At 36.4% G+C, this 15,709-nt stretch overlaps 1 protein-coding gene across 5 annotated transcripts in view; it reads right to left on the reverse strand.

Moving 5' to 3' along the window:
- ralgapa2 (Ral GTPase activating protein catalytic subunit alpha 2) overlaps window positions 1-15,709 on the reverse strand; it is a 323,632-nt gene that overhangs the window by 141,186 nt on the left and 166,737 nt on the right. For all 5 annotated transcript variants that reach the window (XM_048190535.1, XM_048190536.1, XM_048190537.1 and 2 more), the window contains one exon: window positions 539-596. In XM_048190535.1, the coding sequence (XP_048046492.1) occupies window positions 539-596 (58 nt within the window). The remainder of the gene's footprint in view (window positions 1-538; window positions 597-15,709) is intronic.

Raw genomic sequence — 15,709 nt, forward strand, 5'->3', positions numbered from 1 at the left:
TTATAATCAACTAGCTTATGTTTTGATCCTTCAGCTGACACACAGAGGATTATGAGTGTAAGAAAAAAATAACACATATAACCAAAATCAATAATGATAAACCTAGAAACTGTTGTATCAATTTTTGCTTGAATTTCCCTTGGGGATCAATAAACACTGTCAGTCTGTCTCTATGTGGAGGGCTCTAATTGAGGTTATTGCCTCCTTTGAGGGTCTTCCTGTATGGAAGACTGAAACCACGAGACACATAATTTCATTTAGTAATTTGCATTTCAAATGAAGCCTCTCATTTGCATTTCTCATTTATTAACCTCCTGCTCTCACTCTCTCTGTAGCTAATTATTTTCTCTGAGAAAGTATTAAACCAGGTTACACTGACTCCCTCCTGAACCTGCTTTAACAGCAGAACTCATACACACCAACTCATAAATAATAATTGCAGAAAGAAATAGTGATACTGTAAGCAATTTTTAAATTTCAACAGCTAAACCGTTTGGCATGAACCACGTCAGTGTAACATGGTCTGAACAGCACTTACCTATACTGTGAAACTGCCATCGACTGTTGATTTTCTCAGGTAGAAGTTGAAGAATTTTCTGAAGGGGAAAAAATAACACACAGTGAACACATTAAACTAATAGCAGACAGCACAAGAGCTCAATGCAAGTGTTTTCTTCACCCAATAAATCATCACTGGTATAACTCATTTATCGCTCTTGTTATTCCACCCACTAGGGCTGAGCAATACGTTCTGTTTACGATAATATCATAATTGTTGTTTTGACAATGTGGATGCTGACATTATCAAAAATGTCACTCTGAAAAAACAAAAAAACAAAAACATGCCTAAAGATTGCACGCTTTCACTGTGTAATGTATTCTAGTAGAACGCAGTTAAAATGGCCACAATTCAAAATATGGTGGCAAAAATGCCCCTGTAGGAGCTTTTAGCTTAACTATATCATATCATATATCATACTATATCATAAAAATCTGCAAATGTGACGTATTGTACACAATATTGCTTTTAAACACAATATTGTTTTGTCTTTACTCAATTTCGCCAATGATAATAGTTCCAAACAAAGTCATAACAGAACTGCTGTACTAAGCAATGTCTGAGCAACAAACAGATTTGTTCCCGAATGAATCAGCATTTTTGAAAGAATCACTTGAATAAATGTCTCAATGTCCCATCTACAGGTGGTTTTAGTTTCATAAAGCAAGACTCGACAAAAAGGACTGCCCAGTGGCCCGGGCCAGCGTGAAAGACTCTCGGGACAGTTGGCGGAACTGTCACTTGCCCGATCGGGCCAGATCTGCATCTTCACGGAAGATGATAATTTGCGCATTTATAAGCCTTGCCAATTTAAATATTCAAGTGCCCGTAGACACGAAAGACCCACGTCTCTCAGTTTGGTACTCCTGCCCTGTGTGATAAGTTTTGTGTGCGCAGCAACACACATTCAAAGCACGTGCCCAGAACACAGCATCTCACAGTACATGAATACTCTTTCCTGAGCTTGCACGGACACAAACGTATGTCAAATTGCCCATCTTGTTGAGTATCATCGTAAACATAGTCGGTTATGTCTTAAGTGAACGTAAACGTGAAATGAGATGCATGTGTAACAGTATATTGAATCCGTGCAGCTCTTAAAGTGACAGCAGCCTAATATTCCTGCTGCTGTCTGTTTGCTCACTGCTCTTGACTGAATAACTTTACTAAGGGTTAATCTATATGAAGACTATTCAGTGATATTTTACATTTGATTACTATTTCTGTACCTGAAAATCTAGTTTAGATCTACAAAAACCTGAAAAGAACTGTTTATTTCATGTTTGTTCTGTTGTACATTATTTTTTCTCATTTTATTAATGACTGTCTGTAACAATATTTAAAATGTATATGAGATAAGCTAGTAGTTTTTGGTGTCATAACCATATTTGTTAAGGTTACATGGATCAAAAACAACTAAATGAATAACTAGGCATGTTTTATTTTATTTATTACGTTTTTGTGGTGGGGCCAGAGAAAATTTTGGAAGGGCAAGTAAAAATTTAACCACCAGTAGAAAAAAAAATCCTCAGCATTGAGCCATCATTTCATTAAAAAAATAAAATAAAATAAAATAAAAAATAAAAAATAAATTAAATATTCAAAATACTTTTAAAAATCTCATAGGATTATTTATGCTATTATGTAGTAGAACAAATATGGATTGTTGTTAATACTTATTTCATTTGATTGGAAACAGCCTAGTGTTTCATTATATTTACTGAATTTATTGATCAAATTTGTGTCAGTTATTTTGACATAAAATGACAATACACATATCTAATAAGGTTAGAAAAATATAAAGATTATAAAGGGGAAAAATGCCCCTAGAATGTGGCAAATATCACACCTTGATAAAAATGTTTTTTTTTGAAAATATTGGTTTGTTTTTAATTCATCACATTTGGAATTTGGGTTTTACCTAAAAATGTCTACAGATCTCTTGGTTCCACCTACATGTGGTTTATTTATGGTCAGCAGAGAAAGTTCAACCCACTCGAGCTGTTGTGTCATCTATGACTTCACTAAGACCCTTTTGACACCATATAATCAGTGTCTATTTACAGACAGTTACATGTGTCCCTGTTGGGTGATACATACAGAGACAAGTGAGTTAAGATTCAGACAAATGGACAACGGTAATCATCAGTAGCAGAGCATTATGGGTAATGCCATTATAAGACACTCAACCAAAAAACAGCAATATGGGATCAAGTCTGTCGCCACACACTCACGTCCACAGCTGATTAAACTCACTCAAATAGTGCCAGCCGTGACACTCTACAAGAAGAGGACACCATAATGTCACCATAATCTCACGTGTTACGTGACAGCCGTCACTCAAGGTGCCAACAGACCCGTCTCATTGTGTCAATCTCATTTACTTCCTGTGTTGATGTGGAACGTGATGACACATGAGTATGAGAGCATTCAAGCACCTCCGTATTGATCTTCAGCATCTATCGGTGTGTGGAAGGACAGCTCTGGATTACAGCCTGTCATTGTCATGAGGAAACTGACAAATAACAGGAGCTGAAATCCAGTGGCGGGATCTGTTTAAGCCTGCACACTTGGGGTCCGCAGAGGAAGGCTGAGGTTTCGCAATGCTGCTTGCAGCGGCAACGGAAAGCGCTTCCCTGCTGTGCCGCAATGGCGTCTGGGATGGTGGATTTGAGACAGGTTGTGTGGAGCTTGTGAGCTGCTGCCGGTTGCCAGAGTCTGTGCTAATCTGCAGTGTCTCTCCAAGCATAAGGATGAAGCATTACCGTAGGCTTTCCTTCATCGTGTTATTCACACTCGATGTGCTTATCCCATGGTGAGCATGACTGAGAATACACTGGAGCTGGGCTTTATATCGACCCTGATATATAGATATATTTCAAAAATGATATAGGATAAGACAATGACTTTTATATCAATATACAATAGTTTGATATTGTGGGCGAATCTGAAAAATAGGCAGCTCTAAAGTGCAAGGTCTAAATTATCAAAAATATGAGACATGCTTAATTCTAACTACTTCAAACAAACTCATAAGCATTGGCGACATGGGGGGGGGGGTATATTTATGCCCTCCATATTTATTGTAATCATGGAGTTTCCCGATGTGAGCTCCGCTACAATTTAGAGCGGTTAAGGCCCAGGTATACTTCATTTTCTGGTTTCTGCTTCATATCATGCAAATTTGAGCACGCAAGCCTTTATACTCCTTTGGCCGTGAGCGTGGAAAGATGTGCTCTAGTGGACTTTTCAAATGCTCAAGTCACTCGCATATGCGCTATTGTACGCGCAACGTCCGTGTGGTCACAAAAATTGGACCCTCCTGATGGCGAAAATTACGTCACACGGACCATCGCAGAACGCAGACGGCCGAAGTATACTTTGGGCTTGAGTCAGGCTTCCACAGGCAGCGCGCATCCTGAGCGAGATCCAAGTCCATATGAGTGGCCCGTTTAGGGCACAAGAAAGAAAAATTCGCTGTTCAGAGAGTCAAAGCTAGTATAGCTTTGACTCTCTAGTATAATAAACATTGGCAACATTGCATAGTGTGAAAGAAAATTTTCTTGCTTGCGCCGACTGAAAACACACATGAGAAACACCGTGAGGCAGGAGAGACTCGTGGACATTGTAGCAGTAGGCTACTGAACACTGAACTGGCCATTTATGTGGATTTGGACAAAACAGTTAATCGCTTTGATGCCGTGCCTGGTGGACGCCGATTAGCCCTTTACAGTGGTGTAGTGAACAGGCACACAGGGCATTTTAAATTATTATTATTAGGCTACTTTTATTATTAAATTAACATTACAATTCATTTGACCCGCAATGCGCGTCACAGCATAACCGACGCGCTATGAGGATAATAAAAGATTAGTTATAGCTTACTCCTCATTTCAGAAACAACTTGTTTAACTCTCTGGAGTCTGAGGCTGAGTTGGGGCCTGGAGAAGTTTTGACATGCCCTGACATTTGTGCTTTTTTCAGTTGTTCATAAACATATTAATGACACAAGTGTCATTACACTGTATTCAGCACAAACTAGGCTACCATAATATGTGAGGAACATGTATGTACATGTTTTTGTTTTTGAAGGAATAATGTTTATGCGTGGTTATTGAAAAAACAAAAAACTTAAGTCACTGACTAAGGCCAAAAAAAGTATATTAAATCTGTATTGACAAGGCTTCTGGGTATTGGAGGTTGTAGACTAGAGTTTTTGCTTCAGAATTATGTAAAAAATATGCTGCCTACTCCTTTATATAAAACAATATTTTGATTTAGTTTTTGTAAGACACTTTTTGTCAAGAAACACAGTATGCGTGGAGGCGTGAATCATCATGAATAATGGGCCATTTACACCTGAGAAGACAAAAGAATCACATAATAATGACCTGAAATAACTTGCATATTAATGAGGCCTTTCAGTCAGGATAGCTGTGAAAAAACCCTCTGTAATAATGTCTCAGCTCAATTTAAAATAATGGTATTCTATTATATTCTTTAAAATATCATGTATTTCTGTGATGCAAAGTGTCTGAACAATTATGTTACCTCTATGGCATTTCATATAGGCTTTTAGCTTAAAAGCATGCATTGATGGATTCTTATATGTTTATGTCAATTTTCTATACAGAGGAGTAATATTTATTCAATATTTATAGTCATCACTATGAGTGCTGGATACTGTGTTTTCAATTCATACTTGCAGCCGGAGGGCGCTCTGTACACCTTTAGGCCACAAATTCATATAAAGAAGAAAAGGAACCAGGAACTAACTGCATGTCTTCTAGAGATCGCCAACCATGGCTTTAACATCCAGATAAACACTTTTCAAGATAATAAATACACGATTGAGACGATGAATGCATGTATTGCCTCTGAATTTGCGTCTGAATAGCGCTCCCTCCGTGGGCGTGGCCGCATTAGCGAATAATGAGCTGAATCACAGACTTCTGACATGGCTCTCTTTTCATACAGATTACATAAACACAGAATGTTTGTTTTTTTTGTCATTAGTATTCATAAGTTACAGTTCATTTTCTGAGAACTATCAGATTGGACTTCGTTCAGAGGGAGACGAGAGATCACGTTAGTTTTCTTTATTTTACAAAAAGCACAACATTGTGTTTTTACTCTCAGTGTACACAAATAAAAGAAGATATTCTATAGTTTCAATTGATATATTACTTGTGTCTCTACGACAAGAAATGACGGAGTATTTTAAGTCTGTTTTGCTGCAATGTGAAAAAAATCCTGCAAAACGCGCCGGCGCGTTAACGGACTCCAGATAGTTAACACGAAATCCTTCTCAATTAACAAAAGTACACATTTTTTCACTATGGGCCACAAAATAAGTATTAAAAAAATAAATTAGATTCATCTCTCATCGCCTCTAAGGCCCTGTTTACACCTGGTATTAAGATTGTTTTGGTCGATTGGATCACAAGTGGATGGCGCTAAATACAGGTGTAAACGGTGTCTAAAATGTTTTGAGCTTGTCCACTTTCAACCACTTCAAGAGTTACCTGAAAACGCATTCGACTGGATTGCTTTCATAGTGTAGATGCTCATGTGGTCAAATGCATTTGAACAGCGCAACCTAATGCGTAAACATTATGGGAAGTGCGCTAACTGGACGGGATTTAAACTTTGTCGGCTGAATACCCAAGTTTAGTTTGAAGACAAAAAATGTACCAAGCACAATGTTCTCTCACCTTTCCTTATTTCTAATGCCGGGTTCAGACTACACAATATTTTTGTCGGTCATGATAGTAACTGTGTCAGATTATACGATTTTGACTCCTAAAATGTTGTTGTGTCGTGGACAAGAAATGTTAGACTACACGTGTCAGGCTACCCTACCATTCATCGAGTGAGTATAAACAAACAATGGCTAGTAGCGTGTTTTGGGTTTGAAAAACCCAAAAGTGGACACATATTTGGATTGCATATATATTTGAATTTCCTCCAAGGCGAACTGAGGTAAAATGTGTTTTATTTACCTTTTTTCACTCTGTTGCGGTAACTTAGTCCCTCAAGGAAACATCATAAACTCAGGAGTATTGTTGTCATAGCTCCACAAACATTTCCTCCATTGTAAATTCCACCAAGCAGGAATGATACCATTGTCTCTCTTTCATTTCAGCATGTTTGAAAGGATGTAGGAAGGCATGTGACGGAACTTGTCGTGGACGACCCAGAAAAAAAAAACTAAACATGCTAGTCTTTCTGTTGTGACGTCGTGAAGCATCGCAGATGCGGCACCGGTTGTTGTCCACTATGATACACTACATGAACTGAAACGATCAAATCTTGCGTCCCGGCACCCATTGTCATTTCCGAATCCCCAGGACACCCTATGTCAAGCAGATCGCAGCAAAATCTGGCTAAAATTGTGTAGTCTGAACCGGCATAACACACATTCACTGCGTTCGGCTGGTCTTGTGGCTGTCAGAACAGAAACAAATGCTGATGCTCTGTGTTTTTCCGTCATCAATTTACGAAAAAAATTTTATGACACTGACATATAGTCTGAGTGTCAACATCTCATCTGACCACAGATACTGAATCAGGAGTCCTTGACTATTCTGTCAGTTTAAGTAAAGTGTGACTGAGAAAATCCATTGTCCTGTGTTTTACTGCATCTGAAAGAAGAGTCAAGAGTGCTCATGCACGTCTTTCAAGATAAAAGTCTCGGATCAGAAAAACATTTAGAATTTATGTTTTTTGTTAAGTTTTTTCACTTCACGACCTACTTAAAACGATCTTGCAACCAACCAGTTGAGAAAGACTACTTTAGAATTCCACATATGGCACAATTAATTGTATTTGTTGAGCTTCATTTACTCATGATGTGCCTTATGAAAGGAAAACTAAAAATTTAGCCCACTTTGTGGAAAATATAGAGATATATATGTGATGTGATCTGCGAAAACCCATCACATGGTGAAATTTTACCTATCACAGGTTTTAATACCATATGAAAGCTGGATTTGAGCCCTTTCCAAATTTGACCAACCAAATAAATGGTTTTAATTCAATAATGGTTTGGAATATAGACCTAAGTTTGGTCTTGTTTTAAAGAAGACACTTGGCAGTTTATTGTAGAAGTGAAATAAATGAAGAAAGTGAAATAATAATAAAAAATATTATTTGTTTATGAAAATGTAAAAATATAATTGTTTATATTTTATAATAATACATTACAAAACATGTTTTACTCTTAAACTGCAAGAAAATCAAAGACAAAAATGTCAACATTACAAATTTTAGGTTGATATATTTCAAAAAAGAGCTTTCAATAAGATTTTGTTTAGGTGCAGTACCAAACTTTTTCACTAGATGACATCCAAGCTCCATATCTGACCATGTAAGGGCGCCTCCATTTATTTGAGTGATCTGATCCATATATTTCTATATTTTCATACATTTTATGAAGTAGACATCCTATTCAGAAGTAGTATGGGCAGTTTGGCAGTATTTGATTTGAATTCAACCTCTCACAAACACATAATTAGAACATGTGTTCATTATAGTCCGCTGTTCTCTTTTGCTCCACCTTCTCACGATAACATTGTATTAGTTTATACAGGACTGGCGCGAAATTTACATTAATACACCTTCATTCTACATGTTATGTGGTTTATTTTGATAGGTGAATTGTCTTTGTAGTGTTGAGAGGGAAAGCTATATGGCTGTTTTTGTTTGTTTGTTTGTTTGTTTGTTTTACTTCCGCTGGGTGTGTTCTTAAATAGTAACTTTAGAGAAAAACAGCCTTGCCACTATAAATCGCTATTTTTCTGCACTTAACATTCAAATTTTGCCAAGATATTTTCAGACATGATAGACAAGATGTTATAGAATAATAATTTAATGAAAACCCAATTTTGACAAAAAACAAAAGACATTCAACCTATTTTTTTACTTTACTGAAAACATTCCATCGCGACATCCGACGGGTTTTCCCAGATCGCATCACATATATTGCATCACCATTCCACCTAAAAATACAGAGATATGATTTTTGTTTGCTCAGCCCTAGAATAGACCAGCCATGGAGTGATGGTGTACCTGCCTGGGACTCACAGCTCTCACGTGCCACCACAACTTCTGAATCAGCACATTTGAGAGGCAACTCCCAGACACTGCATTACCTGATAAGTCACTGAAACTTAAAAAAAAAAACCTGACGAAATAAACATTAGGACTGCAGCTGTTATCTGCTATTACAGTCGGTTTACTTGACCAGAATGCTCTTGTAAACAGATGACTCTGTCGTACAACTTACCGAACAGGTAAACTCATCTATTCAATAGTCGCTTTCACAGCATCATTGTGCTCATAATCGCGCTTTTGCAAACTATTCTAACTCTAACTTTGGTGCAGTCCATTTATTGCTTATTACTTTTGGTGATTGTATTTAGGCTTTTGTAATGTATAAAATTTTGTTCACAAACCAGTTGATAATACAGATTCTTTAGCAGTAGTTGACACAAAAATGCCATTACAAAGCTGTACAGGTTTCTTTCTTCTGTGGAAGATATTTATTAATTAATTTTTTAAGACTAACTAGTTGACTGGCTGTTCAGACATCCCACAGACTAGCTGATTTTGATAATGCTTAGTTTATATATCCCAAAGGCACATAAGAAATCAATGATTTCAAGCAAGTCAAAGTCCATCCATATAAGGACAAGAAAGTTAATGACGTGGAAATGGCAGTCATATGATATAAAGACCAGAGAGCAGTCTAAAAAAATAACCACAGGAAGGTCAGAGATCATGGTCTGTAAGCACATAGTTTGTACATGATGTTCAATCTCATAATTTTATGATAACAATTTATCCCTCAAGGCACAGCATATGAAACACTGAAAACTTGCCAACTGCAAACTATACTGCTGTAACAATGAAACGCCGCAATCATTTTTGAGATGTTAAAGGTGCCATAGAATGCTTTTTCACAAGATGTAATATAAGTCTAAGGTGTCCCCTGAATGTGTCTGTGAAGTTTCAGCTCGACAAATACCCCATAGAATTTTTTTTTTTATTATTCATTTTTTTAACTGCCTATTTTGGGGCATCATTAAATATGCGCAGATTCAGCGTGCTTCCCCTTTAAATGCTCGTGCTCCCCTCCCCAAGCTCGCGACTCATTAATACATTAATACATTGCATAAACAAAGTTCACACAGTTAATATAACCCTCAAAATGGATCTTTACAAAGTGTTCGTCATTCAGCATAACCAATTATGTAAGTATGGTATTTATTTGGATGTTTACATTTGATTCTGAATGAGTTTGAGGCTATGCTCCGTGGCTAACAGGCTAAAGCTAACATTACACACTGTTGGAGAGATTTATAAAGAATGAAGTTGTGTTTATGAATTATACAGACTGCAAGTGTTTAATAATGAAAATAACAACGGCTCTTGTCTCCGTGAACATCATGCTAACGAAACATTTAGAAAGACAATTTACAAATATCGCAAAAAATATCATGTTATCATGGATCATGTGAGTTATTATTGCTCCAATCTGCCATTTTTCGCTATTGTCTTTGCTTGCTTACCTGCATAAAGTTTGATGATACAGCTGTGCACAGATCCAGACGTTAATACTGGCTGCCCTTGTGTAATGCCTTGAACATGGGCTGGCATATGCAAATATTGGGGGCGTACATATTAATGATCCCAACTGTTACATAACAGTCTGTGTTATGTTGAGATTCGCCTGTTCTTCGGATGTCTTTTAAACAAATGAGATTTATAAATGAAGGAGGAAACAATTGTGTTTGAGACTCACTGTATGTCATTTCCATGTACTGAACTCTTGTTATTTAACTATGCCAAGGTAAATTCAATTTTCAATTCTAGGGCACCTTTAAACAAATATGTGTTGGAGATAAAGAATTACAATAAAAGCATTGTTAATCTTTTTTATTATTGATATTATTTTTAAAAAGAGGAAAATGGTTAATTTAGGGTTTGTTTGTTTTTTGTCTTCCAGGTTTGAAATCAGCATTGAATCAATGTCACATGGCGCAGTGCTGTGCGTTTGAATGGCCTTGATGCTGACAAAGCAACAGGCTTTCAATCAATGACAGACACCTCTGACATGTTTGTGTGCAACAAGCATTAGGTGAGAGATTCATGGAGAGGCGGAAGCTTTTAGACATTGTAAGACTGATCTAAATTTCTTACAAAACATTATAACATATTTTTCCAACGCGTCACATGCATTTGTAAGTTTTATTTGTGAGTTACAAAACAAAAGAAAATATAATTTGCATTATTGCAATAAATCTGGATGTCTGACTTTTAAGGTGTTTGTACTGTCTTTATTTGAACACTATATGTATCATGTTAGTATGTCACATTTCTATAATTCATGCTATTTTAAATAAAATATTTGGGGAAAATGTACAAAAAAAATTTACAGACAAGATGACTAACATTACTGTAATAAATGTACTACATTTTACCAAATTAAAGTCCATTCAGAAAACAGTCTAACAACTTTGTTTACTGAATTAATATTTGACTCACTTGCTGACTTGAGCATTATGTGAAAATGAGTAGTTAACGATATACATTAAAACAAGGTTTTTTTTTAATAGCAAAATACACTGACGTAAAATGTATGGTCCAGTATTAGTTATTTCACAGTGATATAAAATATAATGTACAAAATTGAATAAATAGCATTTTGCTGAAAATACTGTGTCTCACTTTAAGAAAGAAAGTGCATGTCTTACAATGCAAAATGAAATAAAACACTTGTCAACTTTTTATGTGGCAAAAACTATACATCTAAAGTCAATATCTGCAAAAGTGTGTTTAACCTATACCCACACACAACAGGGACTAAAAAAGTTCAAGTAATTGCCATGTGTCCTGCTACAATAGTACAGGTAACTGAATGATTTGAATCACTTTACTGATTAACTTATTTTGGATAATGTGCCAAGGATAACCTATGAATAGACAGCATTTTGAAGGACATTTACATCAACCAGTGATCAAGTAACATCTTGTTTAAAATGAACCACATGCTTTTCTGAAGATTTTAGGAAACATGACTGCATTACCCAAACAATCCAGAAGAGGGAAGCAACTCAATACAAATTACTCTAACACAACAAACGTTTCAGTATTTGCACTACTCCAAAACACGGACCGTCAGAAAGAAAAACAGAGGAATAGAGGAACTGGACGTGGCAGTATTTCTCCATCATTAACTGAAAACAGTACACTGACTTTATATGAAGGCCACACATATTTATGTATTTTGTCAACTTTGTCAACATGAAATCAAAAACGACCCTATTTATTTTCTTGCTCTTTCCTGCTCTTATTGTGGACAGTTCCCCAGCGCAGGTTATTCCAAAGCAAATGTCTTCATAATCTGAATCTGCATTTTGCCATGGTTAACTTTGTCTCCACCATTTAAAACCAAGGCTCAAAATTGTGACCATTTTGGTCGCATATGCTCCCTAAATTTAATGTGTGTGACATCAAAATGTGCATGTGCAAATAATTATTGAGGTGTGACCCGTTTTCATTTCTCAAAACATTGGCTAATTACTACACAGTGTGTGCCTGCTGTGAACTGATATAGTGACCAGCCCACCGTTCTATCACACAACCAATTAAACATCTTTACATTCTTAATTTTAAAGCAGATATAAGGTTGGATAATATTAGCGTCACTCACTCCCTTTCACTGCGCTCCGTTGTCACGTGACAGGGAGCTAACTAGCGAGCAAAATGTAAAGAGCTGAAGAGAGATGAGAAGAGTTAAACAGGACTCGACATTAACACTTGTCCAGGTATAAATTGATTTTTTGAAGGGGCAACTGAAAGAAAATTTTACTTGCCCATTAAAATGTCGATTAAAAAAAAAAAAAAATAGGGAATCACCAAAACGTGAGAATGACTCAATTGGTGGGCAATAAACCTAGGTGTGCAAAGACCTTTAAGAGTGCTGTCTTCCTGAATACAATCACGAGTGAAAAAGTGACACTGATTTCATCAGTTCAGTAATCAAGTATGTAATATTAAGTCACATTTTAGACAAAATATTGACTGTTTTTGTTCGGTTTCAGCAGTAAAAATAATTCCAAACAGATCACAGCAGAACCACAGGCATAGTGCATCTCACAGCAACACAGCTGTGTTCTCATTACTGGATAATTCAGCGTTTTGAACAAATAGGTTGAGTCAAAGATTCAATGACCCATTCATAAACAACTGCCTCATACTTGAATGAATCAGCCGTTTGAACAAATCGTTTGAATGAATGACTCAATGACTCACTCATTAAGACGATCACTGGCGGTTTAGTTTCATGTTTAAAAGTATCATTCTTTCCAACATGTCTTATTTGTATATTCACAAAAAAAAAAGCAAGTAAAACAATCTCATAACATTATTTAATGCAGTTGTAATTTTTGAGAGTAAATTATTTAATTTGATTGGTAATAGCTCTATAGTGTCTTATTATTCTAATTGAATTTATTGATCAAATAAATTTTTGCTGGTGCTCCTTACTTTTTGAAGTCAATTTCGAGTCCTGAAAACACTATGACACTGTTTGTGTCAGTGATGCATCTAATACAGAGGAAGCATCTTCAATTCGATTTCAATATGGTGCGTTATAATTAGAAGAGATTTGGCGGTATTATTTTTAATGTGACGTAGTCATGTTTTATGACCACTTGATGTGGGGCAGACATCATTAATGGCAGAAAGTGATAGTCGCAATGTTCTCTCTCACACATGGCTTTAAGACTTGTATTGTAATCTATTACTTTTCCATCAAATCACAAAACAAAATGCATACTCTCGATGCATATACTGACATAAAGATGTAATTTTTTTTTTTTTTTTTTTTTTTGGCATTTTTGCATTTTGGAGGCATTTTTGCCCCAAATCTTTCTCTTTCTTTTTTTTTCCAAAAACAAAATTTTCTGTCTTTTTCATTATACAGTTTATATAATTTATGCATTTAATAATCCAATATCTTTATGAATTGTTGTGTAAAAATTTAAAATGTACCTTTGTGTAAATAAACATAAATGCCATGACAGATGCACAGTGCTTTTACAGTGTAAAGATGGCTTTTGTTGGTGTTGATAAAATGTTTTAGCTAGCAGCCTATAGTATTTCGATTGAATTTGACAAAGTTTTGTATATGACAAAAGACAACACAGATACATTTAATAATTATAAAAATTACCCTTGCCAAAAAACATGCCAGGAATTCAATTTGAGGAGGCAAATATTGCCCATATTGTCCATACCCATGAAGTCATACTTGGCCTTTGATTGCTCCATGAATTTATTCACTCACAATAATGACTTACACAATCCCGCTAACAGCAATGGCAAATATTCCTCTACAGACAGTCTCCAGGATCAGCAGATCATACAGACAATTTATCAGAGCGGTAAAAAGATCACATTAAATGAATTGTTTATAACCTAATAAATATCCATAAGTTGGGTGACGTCACAACCACCACAACTGTGTTAATGTTATTATTATGTTATTATGTTACAAGTGTGTCCTTGATTACGATTTCACTTTTTTAACTTCAGTTAGTGTGTAATGTTGCTGTTTCAGCATAAACAACATCTGCAAAGTTACGACACTCAAGTTCAATGCAAAGGGAGATATTTTCTTTTACAGAAATCACTTTTTAAGGACTACAACAAATGGCTGGTAGGGACTACAACAAGCTTCTTCTGAGGTTGGTGACATCACAAACTCCAAAATTTACATAAACCCCGCCCCCGAGAACACGCAACAAAGGTGGTGAGGCCATGTTGGGCTGCTTTAGTGAACAGGAAGAGTTGTTGTAGTAAAGTGTTGTTGCCATGTCGTCATTTTACGCCAGACTCCTTCACAAACGAGGGTCAATTCAACACTGGATTTGCACAAAAGATTAACATGACGGCACTTGCTTGTCAATGAGTTGAATCAACTCCACAGCAACTACACAAATTTATCCACTAACCATTCAGAAACGTCCAGTTTCATTCTAAAAGTTGTAACTTTTTCCTGAGTCTCTCCATCAGTGTCCGACTCCAGTTTGAACAATGTAAGGCTGAACACCGTTACTGACAATCCTCATTTTGGCTGCGTGAGATTCTCCAGCTTTGTTGTTGTTGAGCAACCGAAGTGAGAGCTGTTAAAGCTCCGCCCTCTTCTGGAAAGGGGGCTGGGAGCAGTGGCTTATTTGCATTTAAAGGGACACACACAAAAATGTTGTGTTTTTGCTCACACCCAAATAGGGGCAAATTTGACAAGCTGTAATAAATGATCTGTGGGGTATTGTGAGCTGAAACCTCACAGACACATTCTGGGGACACCAGAGACTTATATTACATCTTGTGAAAAGGGGCATTAATAGGTCCCTTTTAATATTTGCAATAAGGCACTCAAGACCGAAAATATAAAAATCCAACAAAAATCCAAAAAACTGATCCTTCAAAAAAACTCCCAGTCAGAGAGGTGAATCTACCAGAATCACAGGGTTACTTAAGGTCATTTAGACTGATGAGCAGAGAGGAAGTGAGCAATGAGGGATGAGAACGAGAGAGAGACTGAGTTACAGATCATTGTTCTCTTATTTATGACCTTTCTGGTCCATATGCATACTGATGCATCCTAATGGGCCTAAATGGACGTCACTGATGTCCAATCGGCTGTGTTTGTGAGAAAATGGGCACGATTACAAACAGATTTTTCATACTCTTAGATTTTTGTTTTATGTATTTTAATGTATGTGTGCATTCATGACGAAACTTAGCTGGTTCTGCTCATACGTTGTATATCAAAATACTTTTAAAACTGGTTATGAGTCCAGAAAACCACATGATGTTGAGAAAATGATAAAACATTGGTGAGCTTTTTCTTAGTCAAAAATAGAACAGAAGACCAAATATATATATATCTTTCATAACCATATTTAACACTCAAACACACAATCTATTCTGCGGTGCAGTCAGAGGTGCTTCTATGAGGCTATATACCAGCTAAAAGTAGAGGAACATGTCCATCAGCAAAGCACCCCTTGTTCACTAGAGACCAAGCAGTCAAGACAAAAAAAAAAGAGAAGCTAGGGACAGCACTGACCCAGGGTC

This window comes from Megalobrama amblycephala, linkage group LG5, assembly GCF_018812025.1.
Source record: "Megalobrama amblycephala isolate DHTTF-2021 linkage group LG5, ASM1881202v1, whole genome shotgun sequence".
In the NCBI taxonomy this organism is placed as follows: Eukaryota; Metazoa; Chordata; class Actinopteri; order Cypriniformes; family Xenocyprididae; genus Megalobrama; species Megalobrama amblycephala.